This window comes from Caenorhabditis elegans, chromosome IV, assembly GCF_000002985.6.
Source record: "Caenorhabditis elegans chromosome IV".
Taxonomy (NCBI): Eukaryota; Metazoa; Nematoda; class Chromadorea; order Rhabditida; family Rhabditidae; genus Caenorhabditis; species Caenorhabditis elegans.
Window position 1 is genome coordinate 10961212 of NC_003282.8, and position 20683 is coordinate 10981894.

Sequence of the window (20683 nt, forward strand, 5' to 3'; positions counted from 1 at the left end):
ATTCCGGTTAAATTCGTGTAATTAAATTTTTATTATTATGCATTTCATTAAACAATAAATACATTTCGAAAAGATCATGAATTAATACAAGCCATCCAATTTTACAAAGGAATTGTAAAACAGAGATAAATAACAAGCGTTGACTAAATGTTTCGCAAACTTGGGTTTTGATGAATCGATGCTATGTCGGATAATCTGAAAGAATTTTTTTAATTAGGAAAATTATTTTCAAAAACACTTACTGTTTCTTATCTGTATATTCGGGAAGTTGATTCTCAATATCTACCATATTATCAATCATAGTCTTCAATTGCTTATCACTTTCGGAATCTAATGAGACAGCATCTTCATCTTGAATATGGAAACCAATGAAAAATTCGTAAAGCCATGCACCAAGAACGCCACCAATCATTGGGCAAATAATTGGAATCCAGAACCATTTATAATTTCTATAACTGAAAACTTCCCATCCGTAACCTGCACATAAATTGAAGAGACGAGGTGCAAAATCACGTGCTGGATTGATTGCATAACCAGCATTTAAAGCAAGTGACATTCCGAGGAATGCGAGAAGTGCTCCAATCCATGCTGGTTGGAGGAAGGCTGGTATTCCGTTTCGACGATCTGTGATGGCTGCTACTCCAAGACAAAGTACTAGAGTTCCGGCGATTTGATCCACAATTGCATTGAAAGTTCCTAAGAAGGGTCCAGGATAGGTTGCAAAAATAGATGCAGTTGCTGTTGGTCCGGTTACTGTACGATTTCCTCCTTCGAATACGTTTATGGCATCTAAAAATAAAATTATAAACTACAGTATTCTTGAATACGGTTCTTTCGTTTAAAAAGTTTTAAATCAAGCTTACCATAATATACACAAAAAACTCCGAATGCTCCAAGAAATGCTCCAATATTCTGGGCCACTGCATACACTAAAAAGCGTATCAAATTGATTTTCCCTTGAGTGAGTTGAAAGAATGATACAGCAGGATTCAAATGAGCACCGGATATCTTGGATCCCATGAGCACAGCAAGCATTAATACAAGTCCCCAACCAACTGAAATTCCAATCCATTCGTTGTTCTTTCCTTGTGAAAGAACATATTGCGCATTGACACATTCTCCTCCGAACTGGAAAAGGTTTTTATGGAATTATAATTAAGAACAGTTCAACTTACAACTAGGAATCCAGTGCAGAATAATTCTGCAAGAAATGCTCGGATGAGCTCATTGCCAATGGCGAATTTGGGCTTGAGGCGTTCAACATGATTTATGTACATCTGGAAATGTAAAATAAGAATACTTTTTTTTTAAATTTTCTATCAATATGATCTCGAGATTTTAAGTATGCTTCAACAATTATGACTGGCTCGTACTATTTAGGTAATCATGTTATTATATAGTTCACAATATTATATAGTTCACTAAATTTTAGAAATTGGAATCTCTTGTCTCTCATTAAAAATTAAAATTGATCAGATCTGGAAAATATTCATGTAGTACAGGGGCTTTGGTTTTGAAAAACATACATGTCTGTCCTAGAGGGTTTGTCTAAGAGGTGTGCTTTTTGATCTGTAAGAAACAAAACTTTGAATGCTTCTTTGCAGACTGAATTTTTTTTTGGAACGCCTGAAAAACTAGTTTCTAAAATAATTTTGATGTTTCTCAGAAACTCATAAATTCATTAAAACCCTGATTACATAGTACTTGTGTCATAGATTATGCTCATGAATATTCTACATTCAACTCACCATTTCCTCTTCAGGCTTCACAAACGGCGGTGGCCTATTCGTATGCTGTGATGACTTTTGACTCGGAGCAAACTCGAACGGTGTATCAGTTACAGCGACAACTGAGTTGTCCACTGATTTTCTGTCTACAGCAAAGGGCGGCGATCCTGGAAGAGAAAAATATGAAACTGTTTGCCATTAAAAAACATGGGGGGGGGGGGCACAAAATGCAATGTGATACAGAGAATGGGTGGCTTCCGTGTGTTGTTCCCAGGAATTATTGATGGGGAACGGCAGGAGGCAAACATGGAAAAGCGATCGAGAAATGGGCGAAAATGAAAGTAAGATGAAAAAGCAAGTGTGATAATAGTTCTTGGCTTTTTGGAACTTTTTTCTTGCAATTTTCATGAAGCTTTCAAAAATGATAGTTTTTCTTAATATTGAAAATGGTCAAACATTGTGATGAAACACCCCAAATATGTTTGGTCAAATTTTCAAACAGTTTTCAAATTATAAAAAATGTGTTTTTTTAATCTGGAGCATAGTCGCATGTGAGAACTCCTACAGTACACAAAATCGAAACATAATGAATATACAATTGTCGAAAATAACATTTTTAAACACTTTCAAAAAAATGGAACAATTTCAATATAATATTTGGAAACTTGAGCACTATAGGAGCAAATGTTGAAGTAGCCATGTTAAATTCCCCCAAATAATTACCTGGAGGTGAATGCATAGCAACACTAAACGGATTTTCAGCATCCGGTTTTGGTAGATCTTTAACAGCCAGCTCGTGGATCGACAGAGCATCAGTTGTATCGAATGGAAATTTGAATGACCGATCAGATGAACTACACGAAGAGTCGGACAACATTGAAATGAAGACAACTTTGAGAAAGTGTATCTACTGTAAGTCTAGACACTTCTACCACCTTCTAATATCTAGTTTTTCTTTTGACTGAAATTAAAAATAGAATTCCCTCCATTTTTCTACGATAAATTGACCACGTACAACTATTCATTCATCTTCATCAACAGTGAGTGTTTTTCTTGCACTTTCAACCACAGTAGTTTTTTTTAAGTCAATGATTATGATTGGAAAACTAAAAATTCTTGAAATTAGCAAAATGGAACACGATAGATGTGACATCATAAATGTGCCTTCTTCTTTGAAAGTCTATGTTGTTCTATTTATATCGACGACGGATATTTTGACATTTTGGTTAAAACATAAGATGTGCCAAATATAATAACATACTTGAAATACAGTATCAAAACTCTCTGCCAGTGATGCAGTTCCAATTGGTTTTGTACCGTATTTAATTTTACGATGGTTCAACTTGTAAAGTGTTTTGCAAATTTGAACAACTGTTAAAATTTGGATAACATATTTTTTCAACTGCCTACATTTATTCTTCTGACAATTAAATGCAACAAAGCCTTGTTAAAACCCGGCGTGTTTTATCTATTTTTTCAATCATCTCGTTACATAAGTTTAATTAAAAATTTTAAAAATTTATTTTTTGATCTGGCAGCGCAAGGTAGGCATAAATATGTCGCCGTGAAAGCGAGCTGGTAGTAACTTTTTATCTACGATGAAGGCTCATTATTTAATCAGCTATTTAAGCTTTCACATTTTCTAAAGTTGTAGTGCAAGAATATATTTTGATTAGCCTGGACCACGTTCAGTATATACAGTAACCAAAAAAATATGTGAGAATATCAACAGAACACTTAAAATCATCCCTATAAAAATTGAATGTTTTCAAAACACGCAGGAAAATCAGATTTACATCGAAAAACCTACAGTAACCCATCATCATACGACATTTAAAAAACCATGTGTTTACAAGAAGACTACACATTTTCGATGCCAAATTTTTGAAGAAAAAAATAATCGAGCAAAGAAAGTGTGATAAGCCGCCACCAACCTACACGTGACAACACCATCATCGGAAAAATGCGGGAGTGGACAATTTAATGCTCTCGGTGCGCTATGTTCTGGGTACAGAAGTGATAAGTATGAAAAAAAATGATGGAAACGGTGCACGAGTACTGCATTGATTTGCATTTTTTAGCAAAATAATTTAAATATTGGGTATTAAAAATGTGAAACCGCAAACTCGACCAAATTGTTTTTTTTTGAGTATCAAAAAGAGAGAAAACAAATGGACACAAAATTATAAATATGATGATTTGATTTTTCAGGGGTACTGTAGCTCAAAAACCTAAATATCACTTGTTCGATTTTATTAGAAAAGCTTTGTGATTTTTATTAGAAAAGCTTTTGATGAAATTAATTTGAAATGTTTTAAACATTTTCAAAAACAATTTCCAAAAACAATAATTCAATACGCTCCTTTTTTCTTAATCATTTGCAAATTATTTCCAGATTATTTCCCCCGATTTGCTCTGAGATAGTTTCATTTTTGGGTGCAAATAGGTTCAGTGTTTTTTCAAATTGACAGAGATGTTTGTGAAAAGTGATGTCAATTAATTTGAAAACCTCAAAATTAAATAAGCTGTCTAGTTTTTTTTACATTTTTTATTGTGGAATTTAATTAAAATAAAACTATGTACAAGATGCACCAGATTGCTCAAGTATATGATTCAAATTTTTAATTTCAAAATAATAATTTTCTGAGCGTGATGTCTGTTGACTGATTCTCTATGTCAAATGGTACGAATTGATTCCCAAAATTTTTTGAAACAACACATTTATACGAATTTTTTCCATTTTCAATCTGTTTGACTTTTGTTTTCTTTTCAGCCATGCGACACTTTTTTCAAAGACCACTGACAGAAATTGATAAGCGAGATAGTAACATTGTACCTAAAGTGAAGCAAACAAAAAAATGGGGGAGAAATGTACGAATTGTTTCTTTTTCTAGAGGTTCTAGGAATATTAATTCAAAACTACTTTTCTTAAATTTTTGGAAGTCTAAATCCAATGAGTTCCCAGAGTGTTCTCAACTGTTCCTCTGACAATCGTGGCAGAACGTATTTTTGAGGAACTACATTTAAAAAATAATTGACTCGTTGAATTTTCAAATTCACATACTACCACAGCTTCCAGGCATCGAAGAAAATAAACACATACTCGAAGTTTACAGAGTCGAATTTTACTCGGCAATTCCCGGCAGCTTCTTCCCCAAGTTTGGGCCTTTTCAGCTTCTTACCCAACTCTTGCCAACTTCTAACCCAGCGTACGCCCAAGTCTTACCCAACTTCAACAATTCTAGTGTAAACTCCCTCGCCCAACTCTTGCCCAAGGTTTACCCAAGTCTTGGCAACTCCTTATAAATGTTTTTATTTTTTGGGCAAGGCTTGGGTAAGAAGTTGCGAAGCCTTGGGTAGGAAGCTGGCGGCAAACGCCGAGATAATTTGAATTAAATTTACCAAAAAAAGATTGTTGCAATTGTCGAGGTTTTTTTCGTAATTTTTTAAAGCTAAAGCCTCACCCTGAAATATCATTTTGACTGGTCAAGTCTATTCATTCTCAATAACGTGTCCGAAATAATTTACTCCAGCAAGAATACAAATCCACGTATCCTATATAAATTATTTTGTAATTAATTATTATTGCGTGAACTGTTCTCCTTTAACTAACCAACTTTCCCCACGACTGAACTCTGAATTGATTTTGGCGGTATTTCGAAATTTAAAATTGCTATCGTCATCGACGTCTTCTTCTTCATCTGCTATTTATTAGTTCCATATTCAAAAGGATGCAACGTTTTGATGATCGACTGGAGTTGAATTCCATATCGTATTCAATGATACAAACTGAAGAAAATCCAGATTATTCGGGTACCATATATTTCTTATTTTGCACGGAATATAACATGAATTTTACAGATGACTCGTGCACTTGCGAACATGATCAATTGGCTTTTGGTGACGGATTCGGTCACAAGTGAGTTCAAAAATATAGCCGAAAATTGGAATCTGCAATTTTTAAAACTTTCCACGTCAATTCTTTGAGAAATCGATTCAATTTATTTGGAGAAGATTTCACGGAAAATAGTGGATTTCTACTTTTTTTTCTTTTTAATTTTTTTTCTTTTCAGACGACCATTCTTCAACCACAACAAAGTTTTTTCCAAAGTTGAGAGCAACAAAAACTACGGAACGGCGACAGAGCATGAGCTCAATGCACCATATTTGAAACAAATTGCTGATCGATATGAAGCAGAGTATGACTATTGTATGCGTTGGGCTTGTGACTATAAGTACGTTGCTGCAAAAGTTATTCCATTTCAATCGAATTTTTATTCGGTTGCAAAGCTTATTTTCAAGGAGAAAAGTTCGTTTTATTTCGTTTCCAAGCTGCTGTAAATATACATTTTTAGATTGGGCATTGGATTGTGCTAACTTTGAAGGTGGATATGATTTTTGTGGATGGTTGCCAAGTGTTTCTGCTTCGATCAGAATGAAGAAATCTCTGTTGACCGACTCTTCAGAGTTCACACATCCACGTATTGAAGCTGGCAGAACACTTCGATCATCGGATACCGGTTACGGACTTAAGTCTCTTCAAACAGATTATTCTGACGATAAATTCTTATATTCGGAAGGCTCTGGACTGACAAAGAGTCCAATTGGTATTTTCAGAATCCCATGCTTGCTTCCTTTTCAAGTCAAAAATCTTTCAGATTATGATGTTTACCAAATCATGGGCTCCGCCTCGGACATCGAAGAGTCTCCAACAAAGAATAGCTTCCACTCAACTCTTGAAAATCTTTCCCCAATTCTGAAACATGACATGGTGGTTGCATCATCTAGTGAAATTTCTACACAATCCCAATCCAGCCTGAAAGCCGTTTTTCATGACCTTGTCGAGCTGAATCACATTTTTGCTCAACAAGTCGAAGAGGCCGAAGCTCAAAGAAGTTCATTTGATGATTATGTAAACTGTCTCACTACTGCACGTTCATTCTCAAATATTTCTCTTTCCACTCATCATGATTTAGTTACTGGTGGTAAGTTATTTAAGTTTTGAACTTTTTCTCATTCAGTTTTTAATTTAGAATCGTGGTCCGCTCCAACTTCCACTGAAGCTACCGTAGTTGCTCCAAAAAATTCGACGATGTTCTCTCATTTGATTTGTTTGAGTGGAAAGAAATTCAACATCGCATTTTGGAAGAACTGGTCGAAATCAAAAAACTAATTTTATTTTTTTAAATGTTCTTTTATTGTATGGTAATAATGAATTTTAGTAGTTTTCCCTTAACTTTTCTTCCTTCATCTCACATCTTGAAAGCCCCATATTTCAAAGCTCGAAACGACTTTCAAATGTACATCAAGGAGAGCCGTTTCTATTCCATTTGAGTTCGTAACGGAAGAACGAAAACGAGAAAGAAGCCTGTCACCAAGAGTGACAGATGTTCGTCGCCAAACCCATAAATAGGGGTGGTGGCAAAGGAAAAAAAGGAAGGAGCCGTGGTGGTTAGAGGAAATGTTTTTGTGAATTGGCAGATAGGAAGGCCAATTTTAAAACTGAATTGGATTATAATAAATGCTTATTACTTTCTGATCTACATGATTACCTCTCACACGGAGGTGTGTTGTTACTCTTCAACGTGTTCAATAAAGGTTATAGTTTCTGGTGATTTCTGAGAAACGTGGATTTAAATGCCATACTAGTTCTGAAGAATGATTGTTGTAGAGGAAAATAATTTATGCGAAGTTGTGCCAAAAGTATATACCTTTTAAAATTTTAAGAATCCTTTAGTTCTCTGAAATATTAATTTAACTTTGGATAACTAAGTTTTGACCGAAATTTGTAGTAGCCATTGGGTTTGAGTATTTCGTTTAAAAAGTGAGATTTGTAGCTAGAGTAATCTAAATTTAATTTTTGTGAGGACCTCTCAAGGCCTAAACGTTTTCAAAAATTAGGTTGCTACAGTGGTTTAAAAAAGCCTTGCAATTATCTGAATATTCCCTCTTCCATTTATTGGATGGTTTGCAATATGTAAGCATCGAAAGCATTCTCGTTTCGTTTATTTTGTGACCCCGTTTATACTTTTTTCATCTTTCGTTTGGCACCGCAAATAAACGTCTTTTTCGAACAAGTCTACCTTTTTCATCTCTCTTTCTCTCACTAACTTTCTTCCCGAGTTGCGCATCTCAAAACGTGAAAAGGGCACAATGTTTAACTGTGATTCGATGGCGGGTGGAAACATACACACAGAAATAGAAACTTGAAACGAGTCGGACGCTTGATTATAGTGTTTTATTTAAAGCGACAACGACTGGTTTGGTTTTGAAATAGTCAGAGTTGAGTAGATCTTGAGAGCATTACAACCTGCCATTTTTTTTCTCTGCAAAAAATAGTATTATTTTTAAAAATCTACAAGTATGTTCTGTGACCCCAGATTTCAGAGTTCCGATTCCAAAAAACCGAAAACCAGAATAAATTGGATTCACAATTTTTAATTTGGATTCATAATTTGTGTTAGGTATACATGCAACTGAAATTTCTTTTTTTTTAGCAAGCGTATCTCCGACATTTTTGTCAGATTTCCTGGTTTTTTTCCGGAAATTTTGAGCCAACTGGAAAGTTAAGCAACTAAACATTTTTTATTGGTTTTGAGAAAAAAACGATCAATCTGGATTGCTGTAGATATTACGATACGAATATTGTATTTTTACAAAACCCTCATTTAACCATTTTTCTCACTGTGGGAAAACCTATATATCATTTGGAAAAAAATGTGTATCGATGTGTGTATTTTTCACCAATACTTTTCCTTGTTAAAAATTCAAAATCTAGAGTTACTCTTTTTGCCATTCATGAACAAATTTTTAATGTGGACTCAGTTGCTCACAAAGACACACAGAGGCGCAATACTTTTCCAATGATGACACATCACTGACTATATCAAACTTTGGTTTTATTTAACGGCTCGGAAAGTTTTTTTGATGATTTTTTTAGCTCACGAGGAGGTTGGCAGTTTTTGGAAAATAGAGAATAACGGCGACTGTCAGTTTTCATATTGAGAACTATTTTTCTGAAAGTTGAAATTTGAATTATCTCTGCGAGTTCAAATGATAGCTTAAGGGGTACTAACAAGTTTAATTTTGCAAAGCATATGGGTTTTAGCTTCTACCCATTCACCAGTTCAAACAATAATTTGCAAAAAATTATTAATGTATGCTCTTTTTAAGTCCTGCCTGCCCTTCCCAATCTTAAAAACGTAGAATTCTTATAATATGTTCTGTACATTTTTTTAAATTAAATAAAAACCCATCGAAAAGTTGAATTGCAATCTTCAATTGTCTTGGTCTCTTTAGAAGTAATGGACAGGTAATTTTTGAATATTAATTCAAGGTCTTAGAACCAATTATCTTCTGTCAATTTCCCTGTTTACCTTTTCCAAAACTGTTCGATGCGACCTTTCTTTCAGAAAAACCGCTTATGTAATGGGTCCCGAAACGTAACGTACACACATTCCAATTTTTATGATCTTTTTTCTTTTTCATTCCATATTCACCATCTTCTACTATTTCTTATCATGCTCTTCTCTCACTTACACATATGACATGACATGGCAACATTTTGCTGTTCTTTCATTGTCTTCTCGTTTCACTTTCCGTTTCGGGATCCTTATCACTGTACACATTTTTGATAACAAAGTGCTGCTCCAGAAATATTTGAGAGCAAAGGAAAAAGAGAGAGAAAGGCGTTGCAATACTAATACAACCTAACAGTTTAATATTCTAAAATTATAAGCCGTGTTCATTGAAAATTTGAATGAAAGTGTGCTTACTCGTTTTAAAATTTCAACTTTTACATTTTAATTCGTAAAATTAGCTGATTGTAGTCAACTGATTTGATCATATGAAATGTAATTTGTTTGCTGAATAATTTGCATTTTAAGAGAGACTAGATAAAGTATAATTTTTGTTTCGGTGGTTTATCAGTCTTTTTGCTCTAGATTTTTTCTTAACACGTCACTAACTAACCATATGAAGCCGTCATTAACCTTTATGCTTCTGTTATTTGCAATAAATACTTTCTTCAGTAAAAAAAAACATTTTTTTGCCTGCAACCTTTACAAAAATCTCCAAATAACATTTTTCAAAAGTTAGCTCTGTATCCTGAGATTCAGAAGGTCACATTTGCCTGTATAACCTTGACTTCCGATTACAAATACTAACCAGAATATTTTTGTGTTATAGTCCATCCTGGGCTCCGTGTTCAGTCCGTTGTGCTCCAGGAAACACAACTCAATTACATGAAAATTTACATCGACGTGCTCCGTTGTTTCTCTCGTCTACACCTTTTTCCCTCTTTCTCGATTGCTTTTCCCTTTCTTCGTTTTTCTTTCGATTTGCCCAAAGTGAAGCTATTAACGATTAGGAGGTCTGAAGGAAAAAGTGAAGAAAAGAGCTTCATCGTTGACTGCTCTTAAAGTTAATGCTGTTTTGGTGGTACTTTCGGTTGATTGAAAGGTAAATCTCTTTCCCGGAAGTGTCTATTGAAATCACATTTGCTTTATTTTTTTGTGTAGATATTTCTATATCTTTTTTTAAAGTTCAGAGCCCAAAACTATTTCCTATTTTCGTCATCCTTGCGTAACAATTGAAACTGTATGTATGACATACTTCAAACTTTAAACTTTAACGTAATTTTTAAAAAAATTCCAGAAAAAATGATTTGACTTTTCTTTTTCGTCTATTGAAAAAAATAATTAGTTTTGGTTAAAAATGATTGTTGGTATGTAGACTACATTAACATTAAACCAAGTAAACATATGTTCACATGATCAGTCTTCAAAGATTACCTAGTTTAATACTGCCCTTCGCCCCACTTTCCACATTCACCTTAACAATTCTCTGTAGTATTTTTTTTGGGTTTTACCACCCAACAGTCAATAGAGATCATAATCAGGTCATAAGGAGACGAGGAACGTTCAGAAAGAACAGACGGCACAATTCAAGGGTGACGCCAAACACAAACAGTTTGGTGGATGCGCAAGTTACCACAGATAGGGAAAAAGAGAGAGAAAGACAATGAATTTTGAGTAGCGAGATGTTTAGGTGGGGATGACCTTGAACAGACCTTTTTTCTCTCTATTTTTCATTTGCTATTCCCGACTAAATTGGTCGATCGAGACTAACTAGTTGGGTTAGCCTGCCGGCTGTCAATCCGATCTGAACCGACATGTGATTTTAGGTTTCGTCTATTTATTGTTTGCGTATTTTTGCAAACATCTCCTTTTTCTCGATTTTCAAGTGGTCATGCAAAGTTTTTAAGTTTTCTATTATTTTAAGTAAATAATAGTAATTTTTCAAAAAAAAAAAAATTCAACAGTTAATCCACATTCTTTCATAAAATCACTGACGTATATCCGACCAAGCCCCTGTAAAAACTGTTCCATAAAACAAAAAACCTACTTACACCAAAAAAATTTCGCAAAATCCATCAAAAGTTTTCAAAAAAAGCAGACTCATTCTATTTTACTTCAAAAAAGTCCCTACTCGGACCGAGTTATAATTTTTCACGGATATGTAGTTGTAGGCACCGTTCAGAGCGTGTCATACTTTGCCTGTATTCAGACGGGAAGGCATGTCTGTTCATACAAGACCTATATTAGAGTTTTCCAGATTCTTTTAAAAAACGAAATTTTGAATCAAAGTTTATGTATCACTTGCATTTGTCAAATGGTGCGCTTCGATTTTTTAAAAAGTTATATTTTCTGGTACCTTTTGGTGAAATTTTTAGCTTATTCGGGGTTTGGTCTTGTAATTTTCTCAGCTGTAATACTTGGCTCCCTGTTTTTAAAGACCGCAAATTCAAAATTTGGATATATTGTTTTTTGGTGTTTTTTTTTGTTTTCAAGAATCGATTTTTTTCCTTTTTGCTTTGCATTGCTTGATATATTATTTTATTAACTTTCTCACCTCATTTTCATTGTTATTTTTTCTCGATTACTTTCACCCGTTCTCGGTACAGTTCAACGGCATGTTTGCTCGTATTTCGGTGCCCTTTAACCTCACTTCTTTGCGTCTCAACCTCTTGTGCCAACTCTTCGTTTACCTCTCCCTTACCCCCTCCCACCTTTCTACCACCCAAACAATTCCCTCCTACTCTTACCAGTTTTTCTTCTTCTTCAACTTTTTACTTACTTTATATACATTTACTTTTTACTTTTACTCTCTTGCGTTCAAAGTACCATTCTTTGCTTGCTATTTTTCAACCAAAAAATTCTTGCTCCGAACTTGATGCTCCAAATAAACTCCGCCCATTTCCCCCTCATTTTCTATACAACTTGTTTTGTGTATGTGTGTATGGAGGAATGGCAGTGAGCTTTGCTCTTTGTCCGAAATAGTGTCAATTCAATTTGATTGACAAAGCTCATACACATCTTCCCTTTTTTCTTCTTTAACTTGTGCTCCGTGGCTCTTTTCGAAAAACTATCTCCCAGTTGTGGTCATTTCTGTTAGTTGGTGGTCCCCCATCGGTAAACAAAATGTTTGGGTTCAGCTGTTCGAGAAGTATTCACAAGTTTGATAAACATTGCCTCAAGCTAAATTTCAGTTTCCTGATGAGTACACTATTTGTATATTGTAGTGAATTTGAAGTCCATTATGTGGATTTGTAAACTTGATTCTTTTAAGAAAACGTTATATCATCTACGCACGTAATCGGCATAATTGGAGCCAGCTTTCTGCCCAAGTTTGTCCAATATATATCTACATAAGTCGATCAAAAGTTGGCAAAACCGCGTACAAATTTAGCCCACGTTTGTCCTAATTTTTTTGTCCAGCTGAATTTGTTAAGAAATTCGCAAGAATTGGGTCTAACTTGGCATAAGCTTGGGAGAAGCCTTAACAAAACCTTGCCCAAGTGTTGTCAATTGTTGCTCCATTTTTTTAAACCAAACTTGAGAGCTGGAGCCAAATGCCGGGATATTGCCACCTTTGTAGCTATCACACGTGAGTGTTGTTGCCCGTAAAAAAACAAAATTTTCACGGGTGTTTTTTTCTGATTTTATCAGTACAATAGTAATCCTAATAGTAATCCTACAAAATTCTATCGTTCGATCATTTTTGTGACGTATCATTTTTCACAAACTACTCTAAATTTCACTTTCCAAAAAGTAGCAGTTTTCATTGTTCGCTTTGTCTCCAAAAGGAGCCGATGGCGCTTAGCCTCAGCCGCCATTCGAAATGTTTGAACAGCTTCTTCCTCTTCTTTTCCTAGTATTTTGTGAATTCTCATTCACTCATTTTTGTGTGTGTAGAGATGGCAGTCCCGTTTCCCTGGTTTTTGTGCGACCATTTTTAGTCTTTTCATTTTTGTCTTGTTATTGCCATAGTATTCATTAAAGTCAGGTGTCTGTGGGACAGAGTTAACACAACGGAATTTGTAATATGTTTTTGAATGAAAGGAATTTGGTAGGGTTTCTAATTAGAAATTGCACAAAACTAGGTGTTTTAGTTGACACCATCGGCAGTTTTCAACGTTTTCGTGCATTGTTTCCATTAACTTTTGAAATTTTTTTAAAAATAAATCACATGAGAAATCAAAAAGTTTATTTTTTAATTGAAAATATTTTGATCATGAGATCATTATGGCATCAGCTTAACCACAAAAAAGTTGTCATGTGACGTAAAATTCATTAATGAATAAAATATTAGGAGTTTCTAGGTGACGAGTGGCGAAAATTGAGATCTTCTCACTTCATTCTAAAATTCTTGAATATCTCCCATTTCCACACTCTTTTAAACATTTTTGTGCATTTTTCTCTTTCTCTTGCTCTTCTTTTCATATTCTATTCATCTTCAGACCCAGTTGCATCCACAATTCACCCAAAAATCTACGTAGCGTGTGAATAAAAAATGTTTTTCCTTAACCACAAAAAAATAAATTAGTTTTTGGAGCAGCAGAAGCAGCAGGTGCTCCACACTCTAATTCTATTCCATTTTTCAGGCGTTTTTTATATGACCAGTTTATGTCCTTTTCTTGTTTTTTATCCAATCGCCAAATCTTCTTACTCATGCTGGTCAAAAGTTTCAATCTCTATATTCATCCTCACTTTTTCACTTTCATTTCATAAAAAGAAATTGTATTCTATATTGAGCATTCAAGGAAGTTTTCCTCTCAAAAATAATAAGATTCTCTGAGATGAAATTTCCTATTAAAAATTTTAGATTCTCATTATTTTTTTTTTCTCAAATTTTTTTGTTGAATCTGGGAAATGAGTCTGGACAGATCAATTGTTAATTTGTGCATGAGCTTTGTTATAAACAAAAAATCTTTAAAAAATTGATAAAATGTAATGATTTTAAGAGTTTTTAACATGTTCCAAGGTGAAGTATGATCAGTGGGAATTTTATCTAAAATACTCCCGATCTAACATGCTTCATCCAAAACATTGAGATTTTAGGAAATATTCAGTCAAAGATTTTGTAATTGTCCAATTTTCGGAAAAATGACTTTTTATAGACGAATTTAGATTTAAAAGTTTGAAACAAAACTTTTATTTTTCCAAAAGTATAGGTGGTGAACTTTTTGACTGCACGTCTGCCTACCGCCTATTCTATGTATAATTTTTTCCTAAAACATTTCTCTTTTTTTTCTAATTTCTTAAAATTCTAACCAAGAAATGAAAAATTAATTTTCAAATAGTTTGCATGATGGATGTAGGCAACATGCATGCCTTCATCAATAGTGTCGGCAGGAGTCATGCCTAAATATGTGTATGCCAAATAAGATATAAAACTAGATATTACTTGTACACTTTTGGAAAAAAACTAGTTTTTTACCGGTCATGGTTTAATATTTCCTTAGGTTCACATTCCGAATTCTAAATTCTTTGGAAACAACTAACTGTTTTGATGAAAGCATATTTTAATTTCCTGAGAAACTTTTTGGTTTTCTGATTTTGTGTTTCAGACAATTCTTTCAAGGTTTGTTGTTGTCTTAAGATATCGTCCACTCCTTCTATTCTTCTCAAGCCCACATCATGTTCTGACATTTGAACCCCTAGGGGTATTCACTCAGGTTGACAAAAGCGACCCCACGAGGACAATGGCGCCTATTCTCCTGCCGTACTGTGAGAGAGAGGGGCGCGGAATGGAGAAGGTCGTTTGGCAGATTGTAACAGCCGAGAGATGAAGAGAAAAATATCGAGAATTTGCATGAACCGATAGAGAGACGCAGGGATAGAGAGAAAATCATTTTGGTGACCGCGAGGAGAGAGAGAGAGTTGATGTCAAAGGGCGATGATACCTGTATCTTTTCTGAACATCTCGTCGGGCCCGCTGCCAAAAGTAGAGAACGGTTAATTTCTTCTGACCATACGTCAACTATCAATATCACAAGACTATTTACAATGACTCATGATAATACCTTTTTTGTTTTGATAAGAAATTTAGGTATTAGTGGATGATTGTGTTCGAAGAAATAAACGTATGTAGGAGGTTAGATGTAATTCCAGATATGAATATATGCATCTAGTCATACTTTTAACTTAAATATTTGTTATCCAAAAATAGTGTTTTAGTGACTTTTCTTTAAATATTTAAACTTTTATTTGTTTGTGGCAGAGGAGCTGAGAAATTTTACGCTTTTTTCTTATTTTTAGGCTTCATCAAAATAAATTATTGAAATACTTGGCATTTTTTCCAGGCACTTTTTCTATGATTTTTTTGTTGATCGATTGGAGTCAAAAAGTTGCAGATTTTTTTCAACAGACTGATAGAAAAAGTTTGGCCATGCCCTAACAACAAATATCCAATTTTGGAGCAATTTTAAGAGCCTCGGAAAATTTTGTAAATTACAGGGAAAATGTCAGTTTGACTTTTCATTTGTTCAAAGTGGTCTTTTACTACCAATCCTAATAGTGTTCATTCAAATCTACATCTCGTTGCATCTTCATAATTTCACATAATTTTCTTTTATTTGTAGAGCCTAGCCATTGGCTTGGAATGAAAATCTAAATACTAAACTCAGCACTGCGGTACTTTCAGTGAAAAATAACTAGTTGTAACCTTTTTGACCTCCAACTGAATTCCGGTAGTAAGTTATCATCTCATTTTTATTGCCACGTCAATTCCAACACTCTAATCCTCTTTTTTCCATATTTTTACTTTTTAAAACTTCGAGATTGACAACGAGAGCATCATACAAATAACTAGTTTTATTTTCCCATATATGTACCTCATATTTCTCTCTTTTTCTCTCTCAATCCAAAATATCAACCGTTTTGGAATTGTATTACATTTATGGTATTTATCGACACGAGTAGTCGTCACTCGTTTGCAATATTTTTCCAATTGCGCAATTACAATACACCCCTCCCCCCCCCCCCCCCCAGTAATATAACGTTTATCCCTTGTCTTTTTTGGGACAATCACATCTCAATTTGTTTATTCTATAAAAAATGAAGTGATAAATACTCGAAGGATATAATCGAAATCTGATAATCCAAAAGAAGACTCTAATCTGAATCACTTCATTTTGACGAAATTTTATGTACTTTTTTTCTGCACTTTTTATAACATTTTCAATAAAAACCAATTTTTGTGGTTTTCAAAGAATACTATTGTTTTGTTGACAGCTTCCTCTAGTCGAGAAAAAAAAACATGAGAACATTAATCATTGAGGATGTAATACGAGTGAAAGAGAGAAGAGTTGCACGGTGGATAACGACCCCCCGAAAAAATGTTCGAGATTCGTTTTCATGAATGAGAGAAAAAAGAAAACGATGCTCTCATCCCTTATGCATTATGCTTGACTTTCTTGCACCACCATGCTCTTTTTATTCTTTTTTGACGTTTTGCTCGAAATTTTTGATTTTTTGGTTTTCACTTCTGAAATCAGGCAAAAGTAAATGAATATGCCTAATTATTTTGTTTGAAATTCAGTAGTTTATTGAAGAAGAAATGAGATTCTTTAAAATTTGTCTATATTTTTGAGATAAAATTTATTTAAAAAAATCTTTAAAAATTTAATTTAAACAATGTTTCACAGTTCTCCAATATCCAATGGCTCACTAAATGTTATCGTTTACAAGGTTGAGCTGTCCGTATAACAAAAACCTTGCATGTCTGCCTTCAAGACGACCTATACCTACCTTGTCTTGTACCTGCACGCGTGTACTCGACCAAATTATACATGAAGTTAACTGAATTGCGTAAACCTACACAGTCTAAACATCACGTCAGTTAGATAACTCCAAAATCCAGAAAATAGTTGATGGGCAGAGATCTTTCCGAAAAAGCGGATTACTTTTTCCCATTTTTCCCAAAAGCTTCTTGGACTTTAATAACTTTTTTTCTGGAATCTTTCACAGCCACTCATGAATAATCTAAAGCTTTTTGATTTTTGTTTTCCGATATCAAAAATCCTATTCCGAATCCCTATATCACCTGTTTTTCATTTTTCATCTGATAGTAATCCCCTTCGTCGACAGCATCTCAATTCTTTTATTTTTAAACAGCAAAAAACTACGCAATCCGAGGGAAGCCGTCTTAAACTGGGATTTATCGTTTATGAGCCATTTGATCACAGACTTCACAAACGGATTTTCAGAGATTTCCGAGCTAACAAGATGGTGGTGCCTGTCTTGCTCGTGCCGTTCGTCGTAACAGGAAAAAAGATTTTTAACATCCTCATCACCTTCCAAACTTTTTTCTATTTTTTCCCACTCTTCATCAGAATTTCTTTACTTTCAACCCAAAAAAGTTGACTTGACGCACAGTTTCTTTGTTTCAAATGACCCTTTGTCCTACTCTTTTTCCCATCTTCTGCCCCTCCTTTTTGCTGATGACTGTCAATTTGTCTGCGTCTCTCTCAAATCACTCAATATTTTGAGTTTTTTGTTCAAGAGAAGTTTCTTTCATATATTTTTATATTTGATGGAAATTGTGTGTTTTCGTTCGAATCTGACCAACGGCGGAACAATTGTGAAGCTTGTGGCTGATTGACCTCGAAAAAAGGGGCGGAAGGGTCATTTCTATCTGCAACGAGTGACCTTCCAGCCACTGTTTTCTACTAATTTTTCATTTTCTTTGTTCAAAAATCTTACCTTCATTCTTTATCAGACGGTTTGCCATTCGGTTGTTCGAATTGTCTTTGTTGATCAGCCTGGCATTCAGGCGGACAGTTCAAAATGTTTTTCAAGTTTTTTTTTAACACTTGTGATCTTCAGTATACTTCCTATTTTAATGTATTTATTTGTACTAGTGTTCTAATTTTTTGCTGTTTTTGAGCAAAAAGTTAAAATTCTAAGGCACCGTGCATTTCCCATCAGGATCGCACCCACATTGATCTACCAAGACAGCCAAAATTGTCTTTGGTTTTATCAAAATATTTTCAACTGGAAAACACGTACCGAATATTTATCTGTGTTTCAATAGTTACTATTAAATTCGAGCTATCAAAACAAAAGGCAATGGATAGAAAAAATATACCGTCTAATCTCTAGTAGTGTTGCACCTTATCGCTCCACTTTGAAAAGTCATATCTCCGTTGATTTTAAAGTTATCGATAAACAGTTAATTACAAAACTATAGAAAAATAATTTAACATTATTATTTTAGTTGACAATTTTTTGTAAAGCAAAAGAAAACCGAGATGTGAGCAGCCAAAGCTGAGTTATGGTGTGCAGAACTAATGTATAATATACGGTATCTGTAAAACCCACATCAAGTCCAAACCGTGTTTTAAAATTTTTCAAAGAAATTTAACCTTTCATAATTTCAAATTCCTACTCATTTTTTGAAACTTCCGTCCTATCTTTCATCTCTCTTTCAACCCTCCCCCCCCCCTCCATCACCATACCACATTCATATATCACAAAAAAAGATAGAGCAACAACACTCACACACATAAAGTATAACGCGTGTTTCTCATCGTGCTGTGCTTCTTCTTCTTCAACTTTCTCCTGAAGAGATGGAGAAGAAAAGGGAAGTCCGTGTCACCTCTTGCTCTCTGCCGGAAAAAAGAGAGAGAGAGAGTCCCCTTCTACTTTCCGCAAATCTCTTCTCTTCCTTCATTTTTTCGGCGTTTACGCAACTTTTTTTTTGAGTTTCAATGGCCCTTGTGCTCCTGCTCCAGGAACGACTTTTAGTCTTTGCAAGAGAGTGCAGGTATAACTGAATCACACGGAATCAAGGTGTATCCTTGGAGCTTCCTACGGAAATTCTTCTAAACTCATTCTAAATGTTTCTCTTGTTCTTTGCTGACGGGAATTCCCTAGAAATCCGAAAATGTGTTAAACTACATGAAATTCGTTCTCAAATTCTGTAAATTTAATAATTTAAATAAATTTTGAAGAAGTATATTCATATCTTCTAAATCCAGTGTAAAATTACTTTAAAAATTTTAAACATGTTGTAAAAATATCTGTGAGTTTTCCTATGAGACTAAGTTTCCTGCGTATGCACGAAGCTGCATTTTTCTTTTTCTCGTGCCTGCAAATGTGCCTGCTGCCAGAAATCCCGAAATTAGGTAATAGGCACGTAAGTCTGACATGCTCACCTACCATGGAAGCCCCAATTTCGATGAGTTCATATTTGACAACAAAATTAAACGTTTTCTAGTAGCAGTTCGCAACCTATAAATATCTCATCAATGAACATATACTATCATTATTGTGCCCTGTTTATTATTTATTATAATTAATACAACTTTTACCCAATTTGTCACATGTATGAATCAGGACTTTATCTGTCATTAGATCAAACACTAGAAACTTTCAGAATACACTAGAACCCTCTAGACCACTGCCAACTTCAGTTCAAACCTTAATTTCCACCAAATTTCTAATCATTTCACCTTTTTCTTCCTTCTTTTTCCCCATGTGACATTGCCAGTCACCTCCATACAAAAATTCATTTTAAAATGACTTTGTAGAGTGAACCAGTTTACCTGTTTATTTGTGCGCCTCTTCCATCCGTTCTTTGTGTCTGCGTCTCGTTGACCTATGTGTTCTCTCGGCTTTGGGGATCGTTCTCTTATAGTATTTACCTGAAAGTCAAGGAGGTTGCTGACAAAAATGAAAAGTTATCAAAAAAATTGGAAACTTTTTTTTAGACAAACGATAAATGTGTCTAGGGGTTCGATAGAGTTCTACTGATAAAAATGTTTAACAACCCATTGTTCTAGGAGCTAGTTGAGAAGTTTTCAAACTACCTCTAAAAATAGGTGGTTTGTTAAAAATAGGTAGCTGTTGTAGTAGAACGAAGGGGTTCAAGTAAAATAGGGAAGAATACGGTATCTACTCGGAATTATTCTTTATCTACTTAATGATTGAGTAATTTTTTCCACGGGAAGGCTCAGCTGTTGATGCCACAAACTTCCCATTTGAATCCCCACCCTGACCGTCATTAAATTTAAATCTAATCTGATTATAAACATATATTCTCCTTTAATCTTACTTCTTGTATTCCATTTCTTTTGCATGTGCATCCTATATATCTCGACGCATCAGAAAACTCATGTCGTGAAATTCGAGAAGTCGTTTTGCGTTTTGCCTCCGTTTTTCTCCTATCTCATCCGCTCGTCGTGTCGCCATTCTCCTTTTCTCCCACTTTGAACCCTTTCCTCGTTTTTTTTCCGCCTGCCTTAATATTTTTTGGCGATTCTCAAAAACTTTTGTTAATGTTTCCACCTTTCCTCTTGCCGGTCATTGCCACCTCATCGAGGGTCCTTGTGTGTAGTACGGGAGGAAAAGGTGAACGAGAGGAAGGGTGACATAGTGATAATAAAAATATACATGAATATGCATACAATCGTTCTTTTCAATGCCTTTTTGCGGTTCGTTTTCTTGTTTTCTCTGGGTTTCTCTCACCTTCATGCTCTCTACCAGTTCAAATAGTAAATACTGTTATTCTGATTGAAATTATATTTCCGGTTGTTTTGATTTTCTTAACTTTCGCCTCAAAAGTACATGAACTTTTTATTCATCTTTCATAAACCAAAAACATTATCATAA

At 34.5% G+C, this 20683-nt stretch overlaps 2 protein-coding genes and 8 non-coding genes across 12 annotated transcripts; 6 read left to right on the plus strand and 4 right to left on the minus strand.

The window, feature by feature from the left end:
* Positions 1–17: 17 nt before the first annotated feature.
* On the minus strand, positions 18–5248 carry aqp-3 (Aquaporin-3; the record flags this gene model as incomplete). Of its 3 annotated transcripts, none has more annotated exons than NM_069643.2 (6): positions 18–195; positions 243–789; positions 864–1128; positions 1176–1277; positions 1749–1894; positions 2451–2604. In NM_069643.2, the coding sequence occupies 6 exons, from the start codon at positions 2602–2604 to the stop codon at positions 144–146; spliced, it is 1266 nt and encodes a 421-aa protein (NP_502044.1). The 3 variants fall into 3 exon arrangements, with proteins under 3 accessions (NP_502044.1, NP_001309613.1, NP_001293896.1); NM_001322776.4 differs by lacking the exon at positions 2451–2604 and adding an exon at positions 5192–5248 and having other exon boundaries at positions 28–195; NM_001306967.3 differs by lacking the exon at positions 2451–2604 and having other exon boundaries at positions 144–195; positions 1749–1751.
* On the plus strand, positions 2590–2737 carry Y69E1A.14. Its single transcript, NR_056592.1, has one exon. It is a non-coding gene; the product is annotated as an Unclassified non-coding RNA Y69E1A.14 (non-coding RNA).
* Positions 5249–5392: 144 nt separating the features above from the next.
* Positions 5393–6955, plus strand: Y69E1A.8 (Protein FAR1-RELATED SEQUENCE). Its single transcript, NM_069644.6, has 6 exons — positions 5393–5540; positions 5589–5646; positions 5801–6036; positions 6083–6334; positions 6386–6712; positions 6761–6955. The coding sequence occupies exons 1-6, from the start codon at positions 5459–5461 to the stop codon at positions 6898–6900; spliced, it is 1095 nt and encodes a 364-aa protein (NP_502045.2). The 5' UTR covers positions 5393–5458; the 3' UTR covers positions 6901–6955.
* Positions 6956–11990: 5035 nt separating this feature from the next.
* Positions 11991–12138, minus strand: Y69E1A.13. The gene has a single exon (NR_056593.1). It is a non-coding gene; the product is annotated as an Unclassified non-coding RNA Y69E1A.13 (non-coding RNA).
* Positions 12139–12513: 375 nt separating this feature from the next.
* Y69E1A.10 lies at positions 12514–12737 on the minus strand. The gene has a single exon (NR_056594.1). It is a non-coding gene; the product is annotated as an Unclassified non-coding RNA Y69E1A.10 (non-coding RNA).
* A 2060-nt stretch (positions 12738–14797) lies between these two features.
* On the plus strand, positions 14798–14863 carry Y69E1A.15. Its single transcript, NR_101955.1, has one exon. It is a non-coding gene; the product is annotated as an Unclassified non-coding RNA Y69E1A.15 (non-coding RNA).
* Positions 14864–18585: 3722 nt separating this feature from the next.
* Positions 18586–18718, plus strand: Y69E1A.9. Its single transcript, NR_056595.1, has one exon. It is a non-coding gene; the product is annotated as an Unclassified non-coding RNA Y69E1A.9 (non-coding RNA).
* Positions 18719–19650: 932 nt separating this feature from the next.
* Positions 19651–19847, plus strand: Y43E12A.6. Its single transcript, NR_056596.1, has one exon. It is a non-coding gene; the product is annotated as an Unclassified non-coding RNA Y43E12A.6 (non-coding RNA).
* A 451-nt stretch (positions 19848–20298) lies between these two features.
* Positions 20299–20431, minus strand: Y43E12A.7. The gene has a single exon (NR_056597.1). It is a non-coding gene; the product is annotated as an Unclassified non-coding RNA Y43E12A.7 (non-coding RNA).
* On the plus strand, positions 20338–20463 carry Y43E12A.4. Its single transcript, NR_056598.1, has one exon. It is a non-coding gene; the product is annotated as an Unclassified non-coding RNA Y43E12A.4 (non-coding RNA).
* Positions 20464–20683: the final 220 nt, after the last annotated feature.

Excerpts from the sequence above, each read along its gene's own strand:
- Y69E1A.8 (NM_069644.6), top strand. The coding sequence starts at position 5,459 with ATGCAACGTTTTGATGATCGACTGGAGTTGAATTCCATATCGTATTCA. Across the intron at positions 6,037-6,082 it reads GCTTATTTTCAAGGAGAAAA|ATTGGGCATTGGATTGTGCT; the intron begins GTTCGTTTTATT and ends ATACATTTTTAG. Across the intron at positions 6,335-6,385 it reads ACTGACAAAGAGTCCAATTG|ATTATGATGTTTACCAAATC; the intron begins GTATTTTCAGAA and ends AAAATCTTTCAG.